The sequence below is a fragment of the Panthera pardus genome, unplaced genomic scaffold (genome assembly GCF_024362965.1).
Source record: "Panthera pardus isolate Hobbes unplaced genomic scaffold, ASM2436296v1 HiC_scaffold_25, whole genome shotgun sequence".
Classification (NCBI taxonomy): domain Eukaryota; kingdom Metazoa; phylum Chordata; class Mammalia; order Carnivora; family Felidae; genus Panthera; species Panthera pardus.
The window spans coordinates 61186677-61210065 of NW_026526821.1; the positions used below are offsets into that span (position 1 = coordinate 61186677).

A 23389-nucleotide genomic window follows, 5' to 3' on the forward strand; every position below is an offset into this window, starting at 1 on the left:
CCCTGCGGTGTCCATTTGCACCTAGAGATGCCCATCAAAGGACACCTATAAATTCCATTTTAATGAAGATGAATATTACTAGAATTCTTTTCACTTGGTTAATTTAAGACTTGTCTTGCTGTTTAATTCTTCCCCAGACATTTAACAAACAAGCAGTAAGTTGGTATCTATGGAATTAAATCCTGAATAGCATCTCTGTGTATGCTTTCAAGCAGAAAATTCTGCTGAGTATCGGGAATAATAGCATTGGCCTTACATATTCAGGTCCTACAAAGTCAGTGAAAATTCAGAAAGAAATTGAGATTGTGTGATACATCTTAATGTCCTCTACACAGAACATGAATATCAAATATTCGTTTGCTTTTTTGACAGAATCTGAGGGATAATGCAAGAGAAATAGACTGCATGTGAGGAAAAGGCAGATATGAACATAAAATGCCTAACTAGGAGTTTATAAATTACTATTTGGGTCGCCGGTATATTTCTAATTCCAATTATCATCCATATCCTTAGTCCTTCATCTTTAAGTGGTCCACAGACCCTCTGATGAAACCGAGAGATCTTCTCCCCAGAGAAATGTACAAGGACATTCTGCATATACTCTCGGAAGATTCCAGACTCTCAGAAGTAATGATAGACTGTAGGTCAAGATTCCTTCCCAAGATGGTGGACCATAGGACAAGAATCCTTCCCAATATGCTGCTAGCAGGAGTGTTACTTGGTCCATCCTCTCTGGGGGATATTTGGAAGTATCTATCAAAACATATACCTTTGTACTGAGTCTACTGTTCAGAATTTATGCTATAGCTATACATCTGCAAAACACATGTGAATAGTTACTTTTGCAGCATCGTGTATAACAGAAGCACTGAATAATATAATAATAAAATAGACTGAAAACAACTTCAATGTCCATCTCCAGGACACATGGCTAAATAACTTAGCCATGTGATGGAATACTAGGCACATATAAAAAATGAGGAAGCTCTTTATGAAATGATAGTAAGCAATTTCCAAGGTATATTGTTTTATATGAAGGTGCAGAATACACTATCATTTATATATTTATGAAAGGGAGTATATATAAATACACTTCTGCTTGCATAACAATCCCTGAAAGAAGATACAAGAAATTGGTAACATACATTGCCTCTTAGCTAGTGAACAGGAGGTAGGAAGGAGAATTTTCTCTGCATGCCCTTTATACCTTTGTAACTAGGTATATCTTTGTATACCTTTGTAATACCATGTGAATGGTATACTGTTACACTACACTCATTACTATTCAAAATGAAATAAACAAAATTAATTTCCAAGGTAGAAGTTATATTAAATTTATTTATATAATGGAATGTGATGGAGTCATTGTGAATGACGTTTTGGAAGAATTTCTCATGACTTGCCAAAAAATGCATATATTAGATGAAACAAAGCAAAACACAATTGAATTATGACTGAGTTAAATTTTCTTTTTTATGCTTATATGCTTATCTATATTTTCTAAATTGCCTATAGTGCAAAGAGTAAAATCAGCAAGAGTTTATTAAAAAAGAGAAGACCCCTTGTCCAGATAACCTTCAAATCATAATCTCTAGCCCCCATATTCCTCAAACACCAGCCCCATATTTTTAGAGGCTTCTGGACATCCATGGACTACACGTGCTCAAACTCAGCTTTTTCCATCAGCAACTCCCAAGCTTGCTTCTTCTTTAAATTTAAATTTAAATCAGTTACTAACATAATCATTATAAACCAGATATCAGTAATCATGATGCCTTTCTCTCTTGGTCCTATCTTCTCCTCACTCCATCCTCCTCTGCTCCCAAACTGGTCCCCACATCCTTTGATGCTACTTCTATTATCTCATCTCTGAGGAGAGTCCTCTCCTCCCCACTTCTGTTTCCTACCTGAGGTGGGCCCTCACCAGCTCCCATCTAGATTTAGTCTTTCCCTCGCACTGTTGAGGCACATTTCTGAAGTACAGGTGAATGGGACCACCTGCCCCACTACAGCCCCTACTGTGGTAAAACCCACTCACTCTTTCCAGGTGGCCATCAAGGACCTTCATAATCTTCCTCAACCAAACTTTCCAGCCTCAGCCCTGACACTCTTCTGTCATTGCCCTTGCTCTCAGATTGTTTCTCTGGGTAGCCCACATACTTCCACACTTCTGTTCCTTCTGCCCAAGACACCAATAATCTCTATTTAGAAAATTCCTTCTCCTGGGGTGTCTGGGTGGCTCAGTTGGTTAAGCATCTGACTTCTTCTCAGGTCATGATCTCGCAGTTTGTGAGTTTAAGTCCCACATCAGGCTCTGTGCTGACGGCTCAGAGCCTGGAGCCTGCTTCAGATTCTGTGTCTCCCTCTCTCCCTGTCCCTACCCAGCTCTCTCTCTCTCTCTCTCTCTCTCTCTGTTTCTCCCTCTCTCAAAAGTCAATAAACATAAAAAAATAATTTAAAAGGAAATTACTTCTCCTCTTTCCAGACAGAGCTCAAATGCCCCCTCCTCAGCGGACTCTTTCCCAGCCTTCTCTCCATCTTGTACAGCAGAATTCATCACTCAGCTCCCAGACATCTCACAGCACAAACAACCCCACACCCTGTGTCATATCACAGTTAACCATACATGTCCAGCACATCCTCCAAAGCGTAAGTGCCCCTAAGGCAGGGGTAAGATGTTATTCATCATTGTAGCCTCAAACCTTGGCACCACACATGGAGCATAAGCAAAGCACAATAAATTGCTTTTAAACAGAAAGCATAGTGAAGTTGATTGGAAAATCATTCAAAATAAAATTTCACTTTACATATAACTTCTCTGCCATAAATCTAATGCTGTGATAAAATCCAGTTGCTTTACTATTTAAGCCCTGGACCATTTGACGTAGGATATTTTACAGTATTTGCCTAGCACTCTTCACATGCAAACACCTCACAATGAAGGATGCAAGTTGATACTAATTCACTTCAGCGGTTAATTTACATTGTACTGGCCTGCAAATCCGTATGTTTATTTAATGCCCAGAGCATTAGTCTTTCATTCACAAAGCTCAAAAGAAGATGAACAGACTCCACTAAAACTTTTCAAATATTTTCCAGTCAGGCTAAGCAAAACAAAGAACATTTCACTAGAAAGGCATGCTTTTGTTTAAGTGATTACTAAGTTAAAATTAGGGGTAAAACCAAGGACATTGTGCAGTGACATGTTTAGATTTGGAGTCCCCGAAGGAAAAAATAAATAAAAAAGAATCTCCTTACTCTTAGTTTGTAATAAAACATAAACCAGTCCTCAGTGGAAGGTGGATATCTCCTTTCATGGGTTTGGTCTCCAGGCCTGTGGGTGTGTGGTGCATTAACCAGACAACATTTGCTGTCACATAAATTCTCCTCTGCATTTCAGCAGACAAAAGAATTCCTCAGTGTATTTTCTCACCTCAGTTCTGGGTCCCTAAGCCAAGGAACCATCTCTCAACAGCTTTTCAATGGCAGTTATAAAAGTCCCTCAAACTCATTCTCAGCATTCAAAGGGTACCGGTGAATCTGTCTGTGTCCCCAACTTTGGTAAGTACCTGATCAGGTCTCCCATCTGTCAAAAGGTAGATTACTTGTGTTTCTTCATCAGCGAAAGCAATTTGCAGAGCATTTAGGGTGTTTGTGGAACTTCCAATCTATAACAGAGAGAGAGAGAGAGAGAGAGAGAGAGAGAGAGAGAGAAAGATACCAAGCACATACTTGAGTCTCAAAACAGATCTCACAAACAAGTTATTTTCTGCTTCCAAAAAAAGATAGAAAAGTACTTGCAAAATAAAAGATAAAATTATATCGAGATAATAATTTAAGCCCAGGAATTCCAAGGAGCCAAATCCCTGGGTGTTCTATAAAAGCCTCTATCCAGACAATTCCAGGACAGCTAGAAGCCAGGACTATGGATTTCCTGTCCTGACGACAGAGTTCTTAATGCAACTTTATCTTTGTGTAACTAACTCAGTTACTGTTCATTCGGCTGTCAACACAGCTTAAACATACAGTCTGAATATAAGCCTGGCAGGGCAAACCAGGATTTATTCAAACATGAGTGTGTTAACATCAGCAATCTGGGGTACAGCAAAGAAACTGTTAAGTTTTTAAAACTCCTGCAGTTTCTGCTCAAGGATGTAGAGCATTGGAAAGAATGCCACTGCCAGCCTTGTAACAAAAAGGAGCCAGACAAACAGCAAGTAAATGCCTTTTGTTAGGCTCATTAGAGTGCTTAGGTCACAGGGCAATCAACTTGCCCTAAATGTGAGGACAGACAGGCATGTGCAGAGACTGGCGAGATGCAAGCACTGGCTTCTGGGGTGAGATGCGGCAGACACTAGTAAGAAGAGGTTGGCTGGGGTGACTGGTGAACTGGTAGAGGTTAGCCAGGTATATACTGGTGAGAAGGTAAAGGTCCACAGGCCACAAATATAGGGGAATCTGCACTCTCTTGGAGGCTTTTTCACCACAAAGCCCACAGGGTGCTCAAGAATGTCTCCCACATGGTGCAGAACTGGGGGAGAACAGTGACACAGGGACCCTTCTCCTCCATCTCACCCCACCCTCGGGACAAAAGCCCTAATGTGTGTGTGTATGTATCTGTGTGTGTGGTGGGGGGGCGGGGAGGAAGGGCAACAAACAGAGTTACCCTTAGGGTACTGGTAAAAATCCAGGAGAGCTGGGGGAAGTTCTCCAAACCCTCCACTCCTGGAAAAGGAACAGGGCTAGGTTCTGGGCTCAGAACTACTGAGAAAAACACACTCCCTAGACTCTGGGACACCAGCCTGCCTAAGAGTAAGGCTCATTCAGAGAACACCCACCCTCCGTTCCCCTACCAACACTGACTGGCAAGGAACTGGTAAGAGAGTTACAGTGTGAGGCCCAGTATGAAGGGAAAATCAAAATCACAGGGTGGAGCAGACACTGACAAACAAGTCTCTAGCATATCATCCCCCACCCTAATCCCAAGTACTACAAAAATGTGAGGGGCCTGGTGCACATGGTAACGGTAACAAACCTCAAACGTAGCCCAACTCCAGATTAATTTTACCCCTCTGCCCTCAACAAGAAAGGTATGCTCATTTCCAGACATAAATAATATTTATCTCAGTCTCTATATACCACATGTGAAGTCCAGCTTTTAACAAAACAAAAAAAGCATACTAAAAAGAAATAAACAACATATTACCAAGAGACAAAAACACTCCTCAGGAACAAACTCAGATATGACACAGATGTTGAAACGATTTGAAAGAAAATTTAAAATAACTGTGATTAATACACTAAAACTTCTAATGGCAAAGGTGAACAACACTAAAGACCAGATGGGTAATTTCAGCAGAGGGATGGAAACCTTAAGAAACAGTTGAATGGAAACACTAAAAATCAAAAACACAGTAATGCAGATGAATACAAAGAGTAAAATCAAAACAGAAATGAGCATCAAAGGGCTGTGGGATGGTATCAAACATTCTGACATGTGCATAATTGGAAACACAAGAAAGGAAACAGGATAGGAGAAATATTTGAAAAAAGGAATGGCTGAGAGTTTTCCTAAAACAATGACAGACATGAACCTATGGACCCAAGAAGGTCAAGTCAGATAAATGAATAAAGTGCCCCGATACTTCTACCAGGGTTGTGGCAGAGAAAGCCAAGTAGTGAGCCAAGACTCTCATCCTTACCAAGTGTAACAAGCCCTCCCCGCCCAACAGCGCTCACACCCACCCAGCAGTAATGAGATGCTGCACCCCTCCGAGTTCAAGTGGGGAAGCTAGACTCCAACCTCTACATCCTCCCCATAGTATGTAGCCTCCTGGGTCGAGCCTCTTTCACTTCCCAAAATGTATTTAAGATTTACCCAAGTTATTTCATAAATCAAGAGTTTGTTCCTTTTTACTGATGACTAGTATATCAATGTATGGATGTAAAATTGTTTATCCATTGTTTTCCTATTGAAGGATATCTGCGTCATTTCCCATTTTGGGTGTTTATAAATAAAGCTGTTACAAATGTTTGCTTATAGGTTTTTTGAGTGAATATACATCAAGAACTGTGAAACGTCTGCGATTTTCCCTTACTTGCAGACTAACATGGATGCTGGCATAAGATTCAAGACTCTTGGGTCACTGACAAAGGACTTTACTACTCACAGCAATAGCAGTAGCCAGAATGTCAGTTTTTGGCACCAGTTTCCTGAGTTCCAATTCCCACAGAGTGATGTGAAGAAGGCTAAGTGACACTTGCACACACAGTAGATTGCGTTAAAGGAGAGGGACCCTGAACTTAGGAAACTGTATATTCTATAATGGACTGTAAGCATGCTTGTCCTTTGCTCTGGAGTTAGATATTATCTTTATACTGGATAATCAACACATCACCTTCTGCCCTGAAAGGAGACACTATCTCTAATTTCTCAGGCAGTTTGCTATATAAACATCCTTGAAAAGACTGACCAGAGGTTCTTGATATATGAAGATCAGTGATTTGAAATCATTTCCTCTTTTGTAATGTAGGCTTTTAGTGCATTAACTTCCTTCCCAGCACTGTGTTAGCTTCATCCCCCCAAATTTTCACATTTTGCTTAATTTTCATTAAGTTCTATGAGATTTTAAATTTTCTTTGGGGCATTCTTTCTGATCTGTGAATTATTTAAAGCCTGTTCTTTAATTCCCAAGTGTCCTGAGATTTTCATATTGTCTTTCTGTTATTGATTTCTAGTTTGATACCACTATGGTCAGGAGACATCTGTGTGACTTCATACTCTGTGATATCAATTCTTTTAAATTTGCTAAGGGTTGTTTTATGACTCAAGATATGTCTCTTTACGTGAATGTCCAATGTTTGTTTGAAAAGAATATGTATTCTGTTGTTGGGTGGAGCATTCTATAAATGTTAATTAGATATGGCTAGTTGAAGGTATTGTTCAGTTCTTCCAAATCCTTGCTGACTGTTCAGTAGTGCTATCAACTGCTAAGACTGGGGTACTGAAGGCCCCAACTATAATTGCTGATTTGTCCATTATTCCTTTTGACTCCATCAGATTTTGTTCCATGTATTTTGAAGCTTTGTTGTTTGGTGCATACATATTTAGGATTCTTGTCTTCTTTTTTGTAAATTATAGGTGACGCACACTGTTACATTAGATTCAGGTGTACAACATAATGATTGGACAAGTTTATATGTTATGCTCACCACAAGTGTAGGCAGAATTGTTATTTTCTCATTGGATTGATCTTTTTATTATCATGTTAAGCCTCTTGCAATTCTCTTTGCTTTAAAGTCTACTTTATGTGATATTAACATAGTTCCTCCAGATTAAAAAAAAATTAGTGTTTATATATCTTTTCCATCCTTTTACTTTCAACCTATGTTGTTATTTTTGAAGTGAGTTTCTTACAGACCACATAGAGTTGGATCATGTTTTTGTCTACTCTCCAATCTCTGTCATGTAATTGGTATATTTAGACCATTTACATGTAATTGCTGATATTTAATTAAGCTTCCCATTTTTGTTTTTATGTGTATTTCCTGTTTCTCATTTATCTTATTTTTCCTTGCCTTGCTGTGGATTATTTGAACATTTTTTAATGTTCTATTCTGATTATTTGTAATATTTTTTAGTGTATTGTCTTATGTAGTTTTCTTCATGGTTGCTCTAGGTATTTTCTTAAGCATATGTGTAACTAATCACAGTCCAATGATACTGATAATTTACCACTTCAAATTAAGTGTAAAAATTATTCTTCCATTTAGGTCCTTTTACTGTAGCCATTTAAAAAATATAATTGTCTGAAGTATTTCCTCTATATTCATTATATATATAGATGGTGTTAAACTTTTGCTTGCACCATAAAACATGATTAAAGCAACTCATGAGGTTACAGATTCTCTCCTATGTTTACTTCTACATTCACCCATTCCACTGTTCTTCCTTCATTTCTGAAGGTCCAAGCTTTCTTCCTATTTGGAGAGTTTCCAGTAGCCATTCTTTAAAGGTAGGTCTCCCAGCAATAAATTCTCTTCATTTTCCTTCTCCTTCAACCCTGGAGGATATTTTCACCAGATAGACGATTCATGGCTTACAGTACTTTTCTTTCAGCACTTGAAAAATGTTGTGCCACCTCCCTCTGGTCTCATACTTTCAGATGAGAAACTGCTGCCGTTTGAGTTTGTATTCCTTTATAGCTTATGCATTATTTCTCTTAGGCTGTTTTTAGGATTTTTCTTTGTCTTTACTTTTCAGAAGATTAAATATAATGTATTGTGGTATGGATTTCTTTGGTTTTACCCTGTCTGGGGTTTGCTTAGGTTCTTGAATTGTAGTTTTTATGTTTTTCACCAAATTTGGGGAGTTTCTAGCTATTGCTTTTTTTAAATACATTTTCAGTCCCACACTCACCTACCCTTTCTAGAATTATGATGGCATGAATATTACATCTTTTTTACTGTCCCAGAGATCTCCGAGGCTCTGTTGGTACTGGCATCAGTGGTTTGCTCTTCTCATTGAAATGTGGATTTCTTGGATCATGGTATGATGAGTGGTTTTATGTCCTGGACAATTTGGTCACTATGTTAGGAGACTATTCCCATTTAAATGTTATTTAGCAGGCAGTCACCCTGTTCAGGTTTAGTATATTTATTTTAGCCTACCTTTTTGGGGTTTAGTTCAAATGACAATTTAATTTTCTACTCTATGCAATCCTACTCTGGTCTGCTTTGTTCCTCTTGCGCTGCTGGGTCTCCCACTCAGTTCCTATTTGGTGTTGTCTGTGGGAAGCCCAGAAAAGCCATGTTTTGGGGTTGCCTATTGGTGCTAGGTGACCTTCTGGGGTATAAGAGCAGAAACTGCTGAACCTGGCTCTACTTATGCCACTGAGTTGAGAGCAGGAAGACACAAGGCTTTATTCACCTTTGCTGTTGTTGGAAGATTAGACTTCTCATTGATGCCCCAGTTGTGAAGCTGGGACAGTCAGGGACTCTGCTGTTGCTGGCTGGTCACACCATCTACAGGTGACCTGGTTTTAGAAATTCCCAGGACTTTTCTGCTGCCACTGCAGCAGTTGTATGGGACCCCCTGCCAGTACCCCATGTGTGGAGTGCAGTCTAAGAGAGTCTGGATATTGCCGCTGTCACTGCTGCCAAAGATCATACATGCCACAATGTTGTGACATAGAAGCTGGGGTGGCTGAGGATTTTACTGCTGCCATTGTTTCTGGTGGATCAGACTGCCTGCCAGACTTGGGTTGTGCAACTGGGCAGCTGGAGTTTTGCTGCTCTTGCTGCTGCTGGAAGACCGGACCACTTGACAGGATCTGAGTTGTAAGGCAGGGACTGAGACAGTCATGGCTTTACTCTTGCCACTGCTTCCAATGAACTAGACTATGTGTCAGGGTCTGGGTTGTGGAGTTTGGGGAGTCCCACTAGATCTTTGGTGGGCCTACCTTTCACCAGTCCTTCAGTCAGAGAGGTGTAAATACATGACTCTCTACATTTGTCAAAATCCATAGATCTATACACCAAAAAGAGTGCTTTTGCTGTGTGCAAATTAAAATATAATTCAATTAGGATGAGGGAGGAAGTCAACATATTAATAATGAATGATATAATCACACTGAGGTAGTTGAGTAAAAAAGTACCTGACTTTAAGAACTTTAGGAAACAGTTTTTTGACTGGATAGTGTAAGGCTAAAGAGAGAAAGAACTATGTGTAAACACTGTACCCCAGCTGATAAGTGTTTTTCTCAGAGTATGGGTTAGAAATTCTGAAACTATATGTATACCAGGGTTGAACAAATAACTAAATACATTACAGATAACGAAAACCAGGTTTTTCATGGTCAAAGAAGTTAAAAATAAGCAAATACGTTCTTTACAAATAATTTCTGTGGCTCTGGATTGGAGTAAAGAGTTATTAATATGAACTCATGGTTTTATTTATCTTTTTACATTTATTTATTTACTTTTGAGAGAAAGAGTACGTGCACAAGAATGTGTGTGAGCGGGGGAAGGACAGAGAAAAAGGGAGAGAGAGAATTCCAAGTAGGCTCCACACTCAGCACGGAGCCCAACACAGGGCTCAATCCCATGACCATTAGATCATGACCTTGGCCGATATCAAGAGTCAGGTGCTTAACCAACTAAGCCACACAGGCGTCCCTTATTTTCCTTTTTTAATGAAAATATAGATAAATAGATACAGGAATATAGATGTTTATGGATTGATGGGCTATTATACATATATTTCCCATCTCTGTCCACTGAGAGAGCCTAGAAGCAGTGAGTCCAGTAGCAGCAATAAGCATACCTAAGTGCCCAGATTTTGGTTTTCAAATACCACTTTCTAATAAAAGAAACTAGGGTTCCTTGGAGAAGTGGTAAACTCCAGGACTGAGGTGGGAAAATATAAGATGATCATGAAATATCTATAGTGCCAGAAAATAAACAAGTATTCAAGGAAAAAAAAAAGATAGATGCATATGTGAAGAACACAGGGGGCAACCTGAAAGAGTTCCCAATGGCCAGAGTGGGAACAAGCTTGGTAACAAAATAAATAACAATAGTATTGAATTATTACTGAAACAGTAAATAAATATCCATGAGTCCATAATGAAATAAATATATGATTGAATGAATAAATAAGAGGGGGAAAGGGGAAGTTCTTCATTACAGAATTCCAACACATAAATGTAAAAGGAATAGAGGGAATAGAAAGTCACCATTAGAACAGCACATTAATAAGTGCTACAGAGAAGATCCATCACTGAGTGCTAAAATTAGTGGGTAAAAGTTCAAGACACAAAGGATATGTGCATAGCCTCAAAGTTATCTCCTCCAAAACATGTATTATCTATAAAAAGAAAAAAAAAGTAGTTTTACAGGGGAGAAACCTATCAGATGCCACCTTACCCAAGAGATCAAAGTTAACACCACTAGTAGTAAGGTGTATCACCACAATGTACTGCTCAGCATGATGCACTGAGAAGGACACATCACCTCTGCAGTATTCTAACCCCAATCTAACCATCAGAAAACATCAAATGAAACCAGATTGAAGGACATTCTGCAAAACACATGATCAAAAGGTCATGAAAGACAAGGCATCATTGAGGATGTGTTACAGACTGGAAGAGACTGAGAAGACACTGCAACTATAACCGTAATGTGGGGGCACAGGTGAAACAGGTGAAGAGGATTAAGAAGTACAAACTACCAGGTATCAAATAATTAAGTCATGGGGATGAAAAACACAGCAGAGGGAATATAGTCAATAATACTGTAATGGTATTGTATGGTGACAGATGATGACTATTCTTACTGTGTGGAGCACTGAGTAATGTAGAGAATTGTCAAATCACTATATTTTACACCTGAAACTAATATAAAACTGTATGTCAACTATATTTCAATAATAAATAAATAAATAAATAAATAAATAAATAAATAAATAAATAAAACTTTTAAGAAATAAATGCAATATGGGACCCTGGATTGGATCTTGGAACAGAACAGGAATACTAGTAGAAAGACTAATGAACCCTGAATGAAGTCTGTAATATAGTTAATAATGGCATTGTCATTTTCTCAGTTTTTGGTTTTGTTTTGCTTTAAATAGATTTTATTTATTTATTTATTTATTTATTTATTTACTCTAAGTAGGCTCTAAGTCAGGACACCTGGGTGGCTCAGTTGGTTGAGGGTCTGACTTTGGCTCAGGTCATGATCTCGTGGTTCATGGGTTTGAGCCCTGTGTCAGGCTCTAAGTTGTCAGCATAGTTCACAACTTAGAGCCTGCAGCCTGCTTTGGATTCCGTGTCTACCTGTTTCTCTGCCCCTCCCTTGCTTGTGCTCTCTCTCTCTCTCAAAAATAAATAAATAAACATTAAAAAAAAATGCCTCTAAGCCTAACGGGGGCTCAAACTCAGGACCCCAAGGTCAAGAGTCACATACTCTACCAACTCAGCCAGCCAGGCACCCCTGTGATTTTCTTAGTTTTGACAATTAAACTATGTTTTCGTCAGATGTTAACATTAGGGGAAACTAACTAAAGGGTATTACAGGCACCCTCTGTGCTATCTGTGCAACTCTTTCATAAGCCCAAAATGATTTCAAATTATAAAGTTAAAAAAAAAAACACCAAAAAACTGCTTCAACATTTGGGCAGCAGAAATATAGCTCAGATGGTAAACAGTACAACTCTTCTCTCTAGGCCCTATCTCAATAGTCTTGTTGACAATCCCACTGTCCAGGGATTGTTGCAAAGATGGTAGAAAAGCTAGGAGAAAGCCAGACTGGGAATCATGGGAAAGATGGTCAGAAGTTGGTGCCTCTTCTGCACCTGCTCCCTCCTTGCTTCCCCCAGCCTTGGACCAGACCCCCACCCCCAACTACTGGGCAGACTCAGCCCCAGCTTATGCTCCTCTGACCTCAGGACTGGTTAGGCCTGTTTGGGGAACTACTGCTCCAACACCAGCACAAGGCAGTTTCAGAAGCTCTAGTGGTATCCTGAATTTATTGGGTTGATTCCTGAGCCGACCAGTCAAAAGAATATAGAGAAATGTGGTTTTCCTGAAAATAAATTTTGCACATTCAGCAAGCAAGGGAGCCTCAATGAAGATTTTTGAAGATAACAGAATTATACTTTACAAATAATTATTTTAGTTATATTTTTAGCCATTCAGGTAGTTGGTTCTATTCATTAGTGATTTCTATAAAAAGCAGCACCTGTTAGTGTTTTAATCTAATGAGACTGCATATATGATATCTGTTATGACCAACTGTAAATAAATGGGCTCTGAGTTAACAATCACCTATAGTCCATAAAAGGAAGGAACATGTATCCCAAGTAACTTCACTGGCTAATCCTGGAAATTTATCAAGTTGGGTGTGAATTGAATATTCTTTCCCAGCATAAGATAGCCAGTTAGATCAAGATCTTAAGGCATCATAATTTCTTACAGAACATATTTCTTCCTTCTCCCATTTTTAAAGAATCAATCCTAACGGAACTCTGGTATATCCCAATGACAGCATATCTGGTATGTCCTGATATTCAAGGAGCTCTGCTAATGTCCATTTGTGGCTTCCTGTCAAATCTGGGACACTCAGGCACTGAACTATTTAAAGATGTTTATGATCTACATTTGACTTTTTGAGAAGAGCCCTTAGTTTCAATTTTAGTGTATCTCAACTATCTGGAATGCTTGTGGTTCTGGAAAAAGACCTTTTTAAAAAAGGAAGGTAAGTTCATGATAAGAGAAAATTCAAGGAAAGGCAATTCCTTCCCAGTAGTCTAAGTGCCAAGAGCAGTTCTTCAATGAAAGGCAGTCCTGAAGAAATGATTTCCCTTTCTCACTGTATCCTCCGCCACTCTCTCCCTCCTTGCTTTCAGTCTTAACCAGTCACACTGTACTGTGTGCTTCCACCCACCAGTTCATTACTTTTGAACGAAGTCAACTGTTAAAAATAGCCACAATATATCATTTGAAACAATAATGAGGTTTCAGGAGGATCAAATATGAATGTTTGAGTACAAAAAAAATTAAATTTTGACATTTGTCTTCATAAAGGGGTGAGATCAAAGCCAAGGGCATATCTGAAAATGGTGTGCTGTGAACAGAAGCTTATCTAAATGTTAAGACAGTGACTCATGAGCTTGGATTCATGTGACCATTGTACACAAAATGAGTGTCTGTGTGAAAACCCTGCTGTCTCAGGGCTCAGAACGCTTTTCTCAAGAATTTCCATGGCACGAATTAACTCAGCAGGTGATCAAGTCAGGCTTCTTCTCCCAGACCCAGTCTCCATCTTTCCTACCTTGATGTTTCTAATCCAGGACTGAGCCCCTTTCAAACTATCTTCATTGATTTCAACAAGTTTTTCCTGCCAAGCAACTGCTTGAGCATCAAACTGTACAAAATTGAATTTCCTTTTATATTTCAGCTGTTCCTGTAAGAGAAAATTATTATTTAACCAAAACACCACTCAGATGTAAGAAAAGGTTAGGTTAGGTCACAGTTTGATACATTTTAATCACTATGAAATCTCTTTTCAGATCTGGAAGCTAAAAATTACATTCAAGAGAGAAAATCTTTTCAGAAAATATTTAAACAAAATTTATACACAGTTTGGATATTATGCTTTTACAAATGTATATATGTCTGAATATATGTGTGTGTGTGTATATATATATATATGTATATATATATATACATATATATATACACATATATATGTGTGTGTGTTTTTATATATAATATGACCTTAAATATTGTCTTTAATACTGACATTAATGGTATACTGCATACACAAACTAAATGCAATCTGCTTAAAGAAAAGAAATCCCAAATGCCATCATCATTTTGGCCATCATCTTTTTGTTAAGGCTAGCATTTGGTTGCATACCTTTTTATTTGCCTTCCACCAACCCACATTTCTCCAGTAGAGGTTTATTGAAATAAAACCTGTATTTTGTATTTGTGAACACTCCCCACAATTATTTTCTGTGGTAATACATCAATACTACTCATTTGTGACAGTACCGCTATATCCATTCTAGGAGTTAGGAAGTGGAAGCAGTCTGCCTTGGGTCACACAACTCAGAGCAGTCTGCCTTGGGTCACAGCACAGGTAGAATAAGAATTGGAAGCTCCTAACCATCAGCCTACACTCCTCCCATACATCAGTTCTGGGGCCAATGCATGCAACACCCCTAATAAACACTGGAAATTAAAATAAAAATGCCAAGCTGAAGAGCATCTGGAAAACGATGGAGATGTGGGCACACCACAGATTTCAGGATAGAGAAAACCTGGAGCGATAGACACTGAAACTCCCTTAGTATCCCACCTGTTACAGAAGACCCTGCCACGGGAAGGGTCTGCTTGCAAAGGAGAACTGATGAATCTCTAACTGGCAAAAGAGAGCTTTTATCTGAAGTGGCTTCCCTGTGGATGCCTGAGTGCAGACCTTACCTGTGCACCTTGCAGAACCAATGCAGATGAAGGCTGCTAAAGATGCATTCATGACACAAAGGCCCCCCAAATCCATGAACCTGACAGCTCCATCTAACCTGTATAAACTGGATGATCTTGTCCTTCACCAAGTCCAGTTTGCTCTTCATTGAGTGAGATGTATCAATGAGGACGTAGACAAAATCATTACGTACTTTTCCAAAGAGGATTTGACTTCCATCCTGCAGCCACTTAATCCTAGGCAGGAAATTGGTTGAAAGTGAATTTTTACAGCCTGTGGCAATGACAGGTCTTCCTAAGAACTTAATAATACATCTACAGAGGCCAAGCTGTACTATATTGTTTATGCACAATCTTCTGTGAGTGGATTACTCACTTGGAAGGTTTCCTGTGAAAAATCCTATATTTGAGCTGGCTCCCTTGTTCACCCCCACCTCCACTATCCATCATCAATCCATGTAAAACCAAACTAGGAAAATCAATAGGACAGAAAAATAAATCCAATACTGGGTCCCAAAGCCAGAAGTAAATTACTTCCTGTCATCTGATAGTTTCAATCCCTCAGTGACTTCAGACCATTTGTTCTTTTAACCCTGCTGACTGCAGTCAAGCTAGTAATGCCAGCACATTCCTGAAGCTTCAGTGAAGCTTATAGACAATATCAAGCAACCCCAGATCCCTATAATAACTAAGCATCAGGCAGTTGGAGAAGGACTACTTCTGTGATGGGATCTCAGACTCCCATAACAGGATGTAAATTAAGTTCAAGGCGAGACCTGGGGTAAGGGGAAAGGCAGAGGGAAAAAATCCTTGAAACTGAGTTCAGAGTTCACCAAGGCCTAGGTAACTACAATTTGTAGGGCAAAATATTGATGAAGAGGTTGCTGCATAGAAGCAGAGGGGGTGGGGAGGGATGGACAGAGAGAGAAAACAGGAGAAAGAATGCATTCTGGCCATCTGCAGAGAGTGCCCTAAAGATTTTGGCTAAGTAGGGGCACCTGGGTGGCTCAGTCAGTTAAGCATCCAGCTTTGGCTCAGGTCATGATCTCATGGTTTGTGAGATCAGCACAGACTCTGTGCTGACAGCTCGGAGCCTGGAGCCTGCTTTGGATTCTGGGTCTCCCTCTCTCTCTGCCCCTCCCTTGCTCTCTCTCTTTCCCTTTCTCTCTCTCAATAAAAGAAATATTAAAAAAAAGATTTTGGCTAAGTAATAATCAGGGCATGCATGTGAAGAAACTACTAAAACCAAGGAATAAATCACCATAAAGGAGTAACTAGATCAGCACCTCAGAGCTTACCCAGGGCTAGTTCATTCCAAACAACCTGAGTGGGAAAGGCTCCATAATACATGGGACATCAAGTAGAGTCCTCATAAGGGTATTGCCTTAGTAGTAGGACCAAATTAGCCCCAGACTAAAGGCTGCCCTGGACCTATGTTAACATAACTTACAAGCAAGCCCCAGAGGGATCCACGTGATTTCAAGGAACATAACTGCATCATGGAACATGTATTTTAAAATACAGCAAAATCCAACACCCAACAATGTAAAATTCAAAATGTCTGCATTTCAGTAAAAAATTATCAGGCGTACAAAGAAGCAGGAAAATATGATCTACAACCAGAAGAAAAACAGATAAACAGAAACAGACCCTAAAATAATACAAATGATAGAATTAGCAGAAAAGGATGTTACATAGCCTATTATAAACATAATCCATATTTCCAACAAGGTAAAGTATAAGCAAAATGAGGACAGAAATAGAAAATATAAAAGGGAATTTATAGAGATGCACAATAACCAAAATGAAAAATATACTACATGGTATTAATAGACATCAGACACTAGCAGAAGAAAAGATCAGGGAACATTAAGAAAGACATTGCAATTTAAAATGAAAACAACTGGGGAGCCTGAGTGGCTCAGTCTATAAAGCATCCAACTTTGGCTCAGGTCATGATCTCATGGCTTGCAGATTTCAAGCCCTGCATCAGGCTCGGTGCTGACAACTCAGAGCCTGGAGCCTGCTTTGGATTCTATGTCTCTCTCTCTCTCTCTCTCTGCCACTCCCCAGCTCACAAACTGTCTCTCTCTCTCTCTCTCTCTCTCTCTCTCTCTCTCTCTCTCTCAAAAATAAAAACATTTTTAAAAATAAATAAAAATAATAAAATGAAAACAGAGAAAAAACAAAAAGTAGAGAATAAACAACTCATGGAACAATGTCAAGGAGTCTAACATATATGTAGAAACTAAGAAAAAGGAGAAAGAGGGAAACAGGAAAAATATTTGGAAAAATACGGCCAAATGTTTCCAATTTTGATAAAACAATATATGAATATATACAAGAAGCTCAAAGAACCCAAAAAGAAGAAAAATGGAAAAAAAGAAAACCACCAATACACATCATAATATAATTTGAAATCCAATGATAAAGAAAAAGTCTTAAAAGCATCCAGAGGTGACATAAAAATAACAGAAGTCTTTTCACCATAAATCAAACACACCAAAAGATAATGGAGAAAGATTTTTAAAGTACTGAAATATAAAGTGTAAACCTACAATTCTATATAAAGCAAAACAAAAAATATTCCAAAAACAAAAGGAAATTAAAGAGTTTTTCAGACTAAAACAGCTGAAATAATTCATTATCAACAGACCTGCACTGGGATAAATATAAAGAATAAAGAGGTACGGAAATATCAAATATGTGGATAAATACAAAATACACTAATTCTCATTTTAAATCTATTTATACAAAAATTGATTATTTACAATACATTATGATTTATAGCATATGTGGAAATATGGTGTAGGACAATAATAGGGGTGCCCGAGTGGTTCAGTCAGTTGAGCATCTAACTCTTGATCTCAGCTCAGGTCTTGATCTCTGGATTCTGAGTTCAGGCCCTGCACTGAGCTCTGCACTAGGCATGAAACCTACTTAAAAAAAAAAAAAAAAAGTATAGGACAACAATAGAAAAGACAGAAGAGAGGAATTGAAGTTATAAGATTTTTATGATATAGATGAAGTAAAATAGTATTTGAAGGTAGACTGTGGTAATTTAAAGATGTATACTGTAAATGCTAATGCTGTCACACATACAACAAAACAAAATAAAGAGGTAGAGTTTATAAGCCAAAGGTAGAAATAAAATGGGATCATAAACTCTCCAACAAAAGATGGTAGAAAAAGAGTAAAAAGAGAACGAAGAACAGGTAAGACAAAAAACAAATAGCAAGATCTAGATTTAAATCCAACCAAATAAATAATCACATTAAGGAAATGATCTTAATACTCCAATTAAAAGGTAGAGATTAGAAATGACTATTATTAAAATGACAAAAGATAACAAGTGTTGGAGAGGATGTGGAGAAAAGGGAGCCCTTGTACACTGTTGGTGGGACTGTAAATTGGTGCAGCCACTGTGGAAAACATGGAGATTCCTCAAAAATTAAAAATAGGACTACCATACATTGCAGCAATTCTGCTTCCAGGTATTTATCCAAAAAAGAAAACACTAACTTGAAAAGATATATGCAGCCCCATGTTCACTACAGTATTATTTACAATAGCCAAGATACGGAAACAACCTAAGTGTCCATTGACAGATGAATGGATAAAGAAATTGTGGTATATATATATATATATATATATATATATATATATATATATAGTGGAATATCATTCAGCGATAAAAAGATTTAAATCTTGCCATTTTCAATGACATGGATGGACCTTGAAGGCATTCCACTAAGTGAGGTAAGTCAGACAGAGAAAGACAAGTACCATATCATCTCTGTTATATGTGGAATCTAAAAGAAAAACAAAAAACAAGTTTATAGATTCAGAGAACAAAAAGACTGGTGACTCCAAGAGGCAGGGTGGGAAAAATGGGTGAAAGGAACCAACAGATAAAAAGAAACAAACCAAAAAAAAATCCAACCAGAAGTTGGGGAGGGGATAAATGGAAGATTTTAGGATTTTTTTTCTTTATCTCTAATATTTAAAATTTCGTGATGATGTATGCTGGATAGGTCTTTTTACTCATTTTCTAGACATTCCTTGCAACTTTCTTTCAGTTTGGAATTACATGTCTCTCAGTTCTGAAATTTTTTGTGAGATTTCCCCTTCATTTTATATATGTCTATAAGCTATCTATTTGTAGGTACACATGTATGTTAACCTCAACCACAGGATGCTTGTGTTGCTTTCTGAGAGACTGCCTTCATCTTCCAGCTCTCCCATTGAATCATTTGTTTTGGCTATCATATTTTGAAGAGCTCTTGTAATTCTTAATATCTATATGTATGTATAACAGTATTTTCCAACTTTCTGAGGGCAATATTTTCTGTCTTTCTGAGAATATTAATATGTTGGTTTTCTCCGAAGTTTTATTTTTGTTTTTTGTTTTTGTTTTTTACTCCCTGTATTATGTATTATCTTAGTTTCCTTGTCTATTTGTTTTGGAGAACAATATGGAGTTAAAAGGCCAAGATAGATTGGATTTAGAAAACAATACCCATATATATTCTAAGAAACCTATTTCGATATAAGACATAAACAAGTAAAGGTAAAAAGATAGAAAAAAGAGAACCCGTGCAAAAAATGATCAAAACACACTGGAGCTAAAAAAAGAGGTTAGAGTGGGAGAGAGCCAAAGCATAAGAGACTCTTAAAAACCGAGAACTGAGGGTTGATGGGGGGTGGGAGGGCGGGGAGGGTGGGTGATGGGTATTGAGGAGGGCACCTGTTGGGATGAGCACTGGTGATGTATGGAAACCAATTTGACAATAAATTTCATATATTAAAAAAAAAACACACTGGAGCAGCTCTATTGATACTGGACAAAGCAGATTTGTCCAGAAATCAAAAGGATTTCAGAAAAATCCTTTCAGAAAGGATTTCAGAAAAAGGAATACTGCCAGAGATAAAAAGGGACACTTAATAATATTAAAGGAATTCATTCATCAAGAGGACATAACAACCGTAACTGTACATACACCTACTAATAGTTTCAAAATACATGAAGGAAAAAATGACAGAATTGAAAAAAGAACAGGCAAATCCATAACTATAGCTAGAGATTTCAGTGCTCTTCTCTCAACAATTTGTAGAACAATTTAAATAAAAAAGTCAGTAATGATATGGAAGACTGAAACAACTCTATCAATCAACTTGAACTGAGATATTTATAGTATATTCCACCCAACAAAAGCAGAATATGTAGTTTTTCTTCATATCCTGGGCAACAAAATAGGTCTCAATAAACTTATAAGAACTAAAGCCATACAGTATCCCTCCGTCCATAGTGCAATTAAAAGCTATCAGGAAAATCCACAAATACTTGAGAAGTAAACAACATATTTCTAAATAACCTTTGTTCAAAGAAGAATTATAAGGGAAATTTGCAAAATATTTTTAAGTGAATGTAATGAAATACAACATAATGTGAGAGGCAGCTAAAGCAATACCCCAAGAAAATTTAAATGCTTATATTAGAAAGAAAGTTCTCAAATCTCTAAGCATCCATCTTAAGAAACTTAAAAGTAAGGAGAAAGAAGGAAATAATAAAGAGTAGAAATCAATGGCACCAAAAGGAGAAAACCATACAGAGAAAAAAACCCCACTGATACCAAAACCTGGTTCTTTGAAAAGATCAATAAAATGGATAATCTCCAACCAGGCTTAAAATAAAGATAACATAAATTACTAACATCAGTTCTATGTGTATGTGAAGAAATGGAATACATAATTAAAAACCTTGCTACAAAGAAAAACTACAGACCCAGATTGTTTCAGTAGTGAATTCTACATACATTTAAGGGAGAGATGATAACAACTCTCCACAAAGACTTCTGGAGAATAGAAAAGAGGAGAGAAGTTCCCAACAACCCCTAACACTTGGTGGGTGGAGAAGGACAAATAGATCTGGCAGGTACCAAGTGGAGTGTCTTAAACAGCATCCTTTTTCCCCAGACCTGAAGTCCAAACTACTGTCCCCAAAAGTCAACCCCAAAACAAGAAACAGAAGACTCCAGACACAAGGATTACTTGTTCTAAGTTACCCACTGCCAGTTGGGTTTTAAGAAACTGGGGCTCTGAAGAGTTAATATTATGCACACAGTTGTCTGCAGCTTGTGATTTTATAGCAGAAAACATAGAAGGATGGAAGGAACTCTCATTTTCAAGTGGTTACTGCCCACTGAGTACTAGTCTATACTCTATAATCCATAGGGCATATTTGTAAATGGCATTATCATTCCCACTTTATAAATGAAGAAACCAATGCACAAAGACATTAACTAACTTGCCCAGGGTCACACAGAAAGTGGCAGAGCTGGTATTATAATCCAGCTCCATCTGACCTCAGAGGCCATGCACCTAAATGGATTTGGTCTTTGTGGTCTAAAGCTGTCCTCTGGCATCAGGGAGGTGAAAGCATTAAGGTAGATCATCCCCATGGGACTGATGCTGAGGTCACAGCATTAGTACCTCAGATGCATTAGCACTGGCAGATTTTAAGAACCAGCAAGGTTGACAAGGACCACATGAAGTTATTTTTAGCTGAATATACATTATTCCATTGTATTAAAATACTCCACAACATTGTTAACAGTTGCCTTGAAATGTAATATCCAAGTACAGAGGACAGGTGTAATACAATTTGCAATATGTTTGTGGCCCACAAAAAATGCAAGACATGAGCAGAAGCATTCCTTAGCCTCCTATAGTGATGTACAACCAACATAATGACACATTTCTTTGCTGTCTTTTTTAAAAAGTCTGCTTGGAATCAAAGCAGCTTGGAATCTGGATCCAAAAAACATTCCCCTTTATTACTAACAAAAAGCCACGAGCAAACCATCAGATGGCAACCCTGACATAACAATGTTAATTGGCTGTTTTTTGTGGTTAAGCATTTACAGAGAAGTCACAGATTTTAGTTTCAAGGGCAACTAGACCACTTGTACCCTCCTGCAAATTTACCAACCTCTTCTGAATCTGAGCAAGGACTGTGTGGATTCTCTCACTGTACCAGGTACACTTCTCTTTGGTAATGCAGACGTGGACCAAGCTCCCATCCTTCCAGGGTGCATGGACAAATCTGCTGCAGTATTTTGCATGGACTGTCTTCTTGTTGGTCTCCTAAATAAAGGACAAAGGACAGAAGCCATTCAGACCATTCAAAAAAGAAATCTCCAGATGGCACCCCATCTCTGCCTTATTTATACAGCTCCTAGCACTCATTCCCATGGTAAAATCATTCAACTGCTGGTTCAACCAACATGTACTGGGGCCTACTCTATATGGAGCCCTGTGCCAGATGTCATGAATGATAGTCAGAAAAACATGTGCAGTCTCATCTGTGCCCCAGAGAAGATAATGTTTCCAGCAGGGAGACACTGTATGCACATGCTCACACGCATGCACCCACACGCAGAAAGTTAGGAAGGCAGAGCACTAGACACCCAGCACCTGGTGCTAGGTTGAGACAATAATAACTAGGCAATCTGACAAAGAAGAAAGAGTTCTCAAGGACTAGAGGGTCAGTAGGACTCTCTGGAGGAGGTGGGACTTAAGATTCACACACAAAAAATCTTTCCATTATTACTCCCAGCCCCAAATGAAGAAAAGTAGCCAAGAAACCCATTCTACACCTAGCATCCTCTACTGGTACATACAAAACTGGTCTGAGGACAATGGCTTCCCACACATAGAGCTCACTCAACTGATTTATGAATTTATCAAGCACAACTCCATGTCACCAGCAATACAATCTTCTAGGCAGCAGCACTAGAAACCACAAAGACCAAAATTCCTGCCTTCATGGAGCTCACATTACAGGGAAAGAGCTAGATAATAAACAATCATACAGCAGGTCAGATGGTGACAAATGCTATAGAGAAAAATAAGGAAGGAGAATAAAGAACAGGGGATGGGAGGGGATGGAGAAGTTTTTTTTTTAAGTTTATTTCAAGAGAGAGAGAGTGTAAGCAGAGGCAGGGCAGAGAGAGAAGGAAAGAGAGAGAAAGAGAGAGAGAGAGAGAGAAAGAAAGAAAGAGAGAGAGAGAGACAGAGAGAGATAAAGAAATCCCAAGCAGACCATGCATTGCCAGCAAAGAGACTGACATGGAACTCGAACCCATGAAACTGTGAGATCATGACCTGAGTCAAAATCAAGAGTTGGACACTTAACTGACTAAGCCACCCAGGTGCTCCAAAGAAGTTAAAACCTAAAAAAAAAAGAAAGCCTTAAACAGAAGTTAAATATGAGCAAAGACCAGCAGGAACAAAAAGTGTGGCCATATGGAGATCTGGGGGAAGCTTGAGGACTCAGCAAGTGCCAAAACCCTGTGGTAAGAGTAAGTGTGTGCCTAGCATGTCTGTAGAATTTTAGG

At 38.4% G+C, this 23389-nt stretch overlaps 1 protein-coding gene across 7 annotated transcripts in view; it reads right to left on the reverse strand.

Annotated features, from left to right (window-relative positions):
• Positions 1 to 23389, reverse strand: part of VWA3B (von Willebrand factor A domain containing 3B) — a 204133-nt gene that overhangs the window by 84165 nt on the left and 96579 nt on the right. For all 7 annotated transcript variants that reach the window (XR_008417819.1, XR_008417818.1, XR_008417821.1 and 4 more), the window contains exons 10-13: positions 21982 to 22136; positions 15089 to 15227; positions 13834 to 13965; positions 3570 to 3668 (exon numbers count right to left, since the gene is read on the reverse strand). Coding sequence is in view for 3 of the 7 variants with exons in the window: in XM_053890614.1 (XP_053746589.1) it covers positions 3570 to 3668; positions 13834 to 13965; positions 15089 to 15227; positions 21982 to 22136 (525 nt within the window). In the remaining 4 variants the exon portion in view is untranslated. The remainder of the gene's footprint in view (positions 1 to 3569; positions 3669 to 13833; positions 13966 to 15088; positions 15228 to 21981; positions 22137 to 23389) is intronic.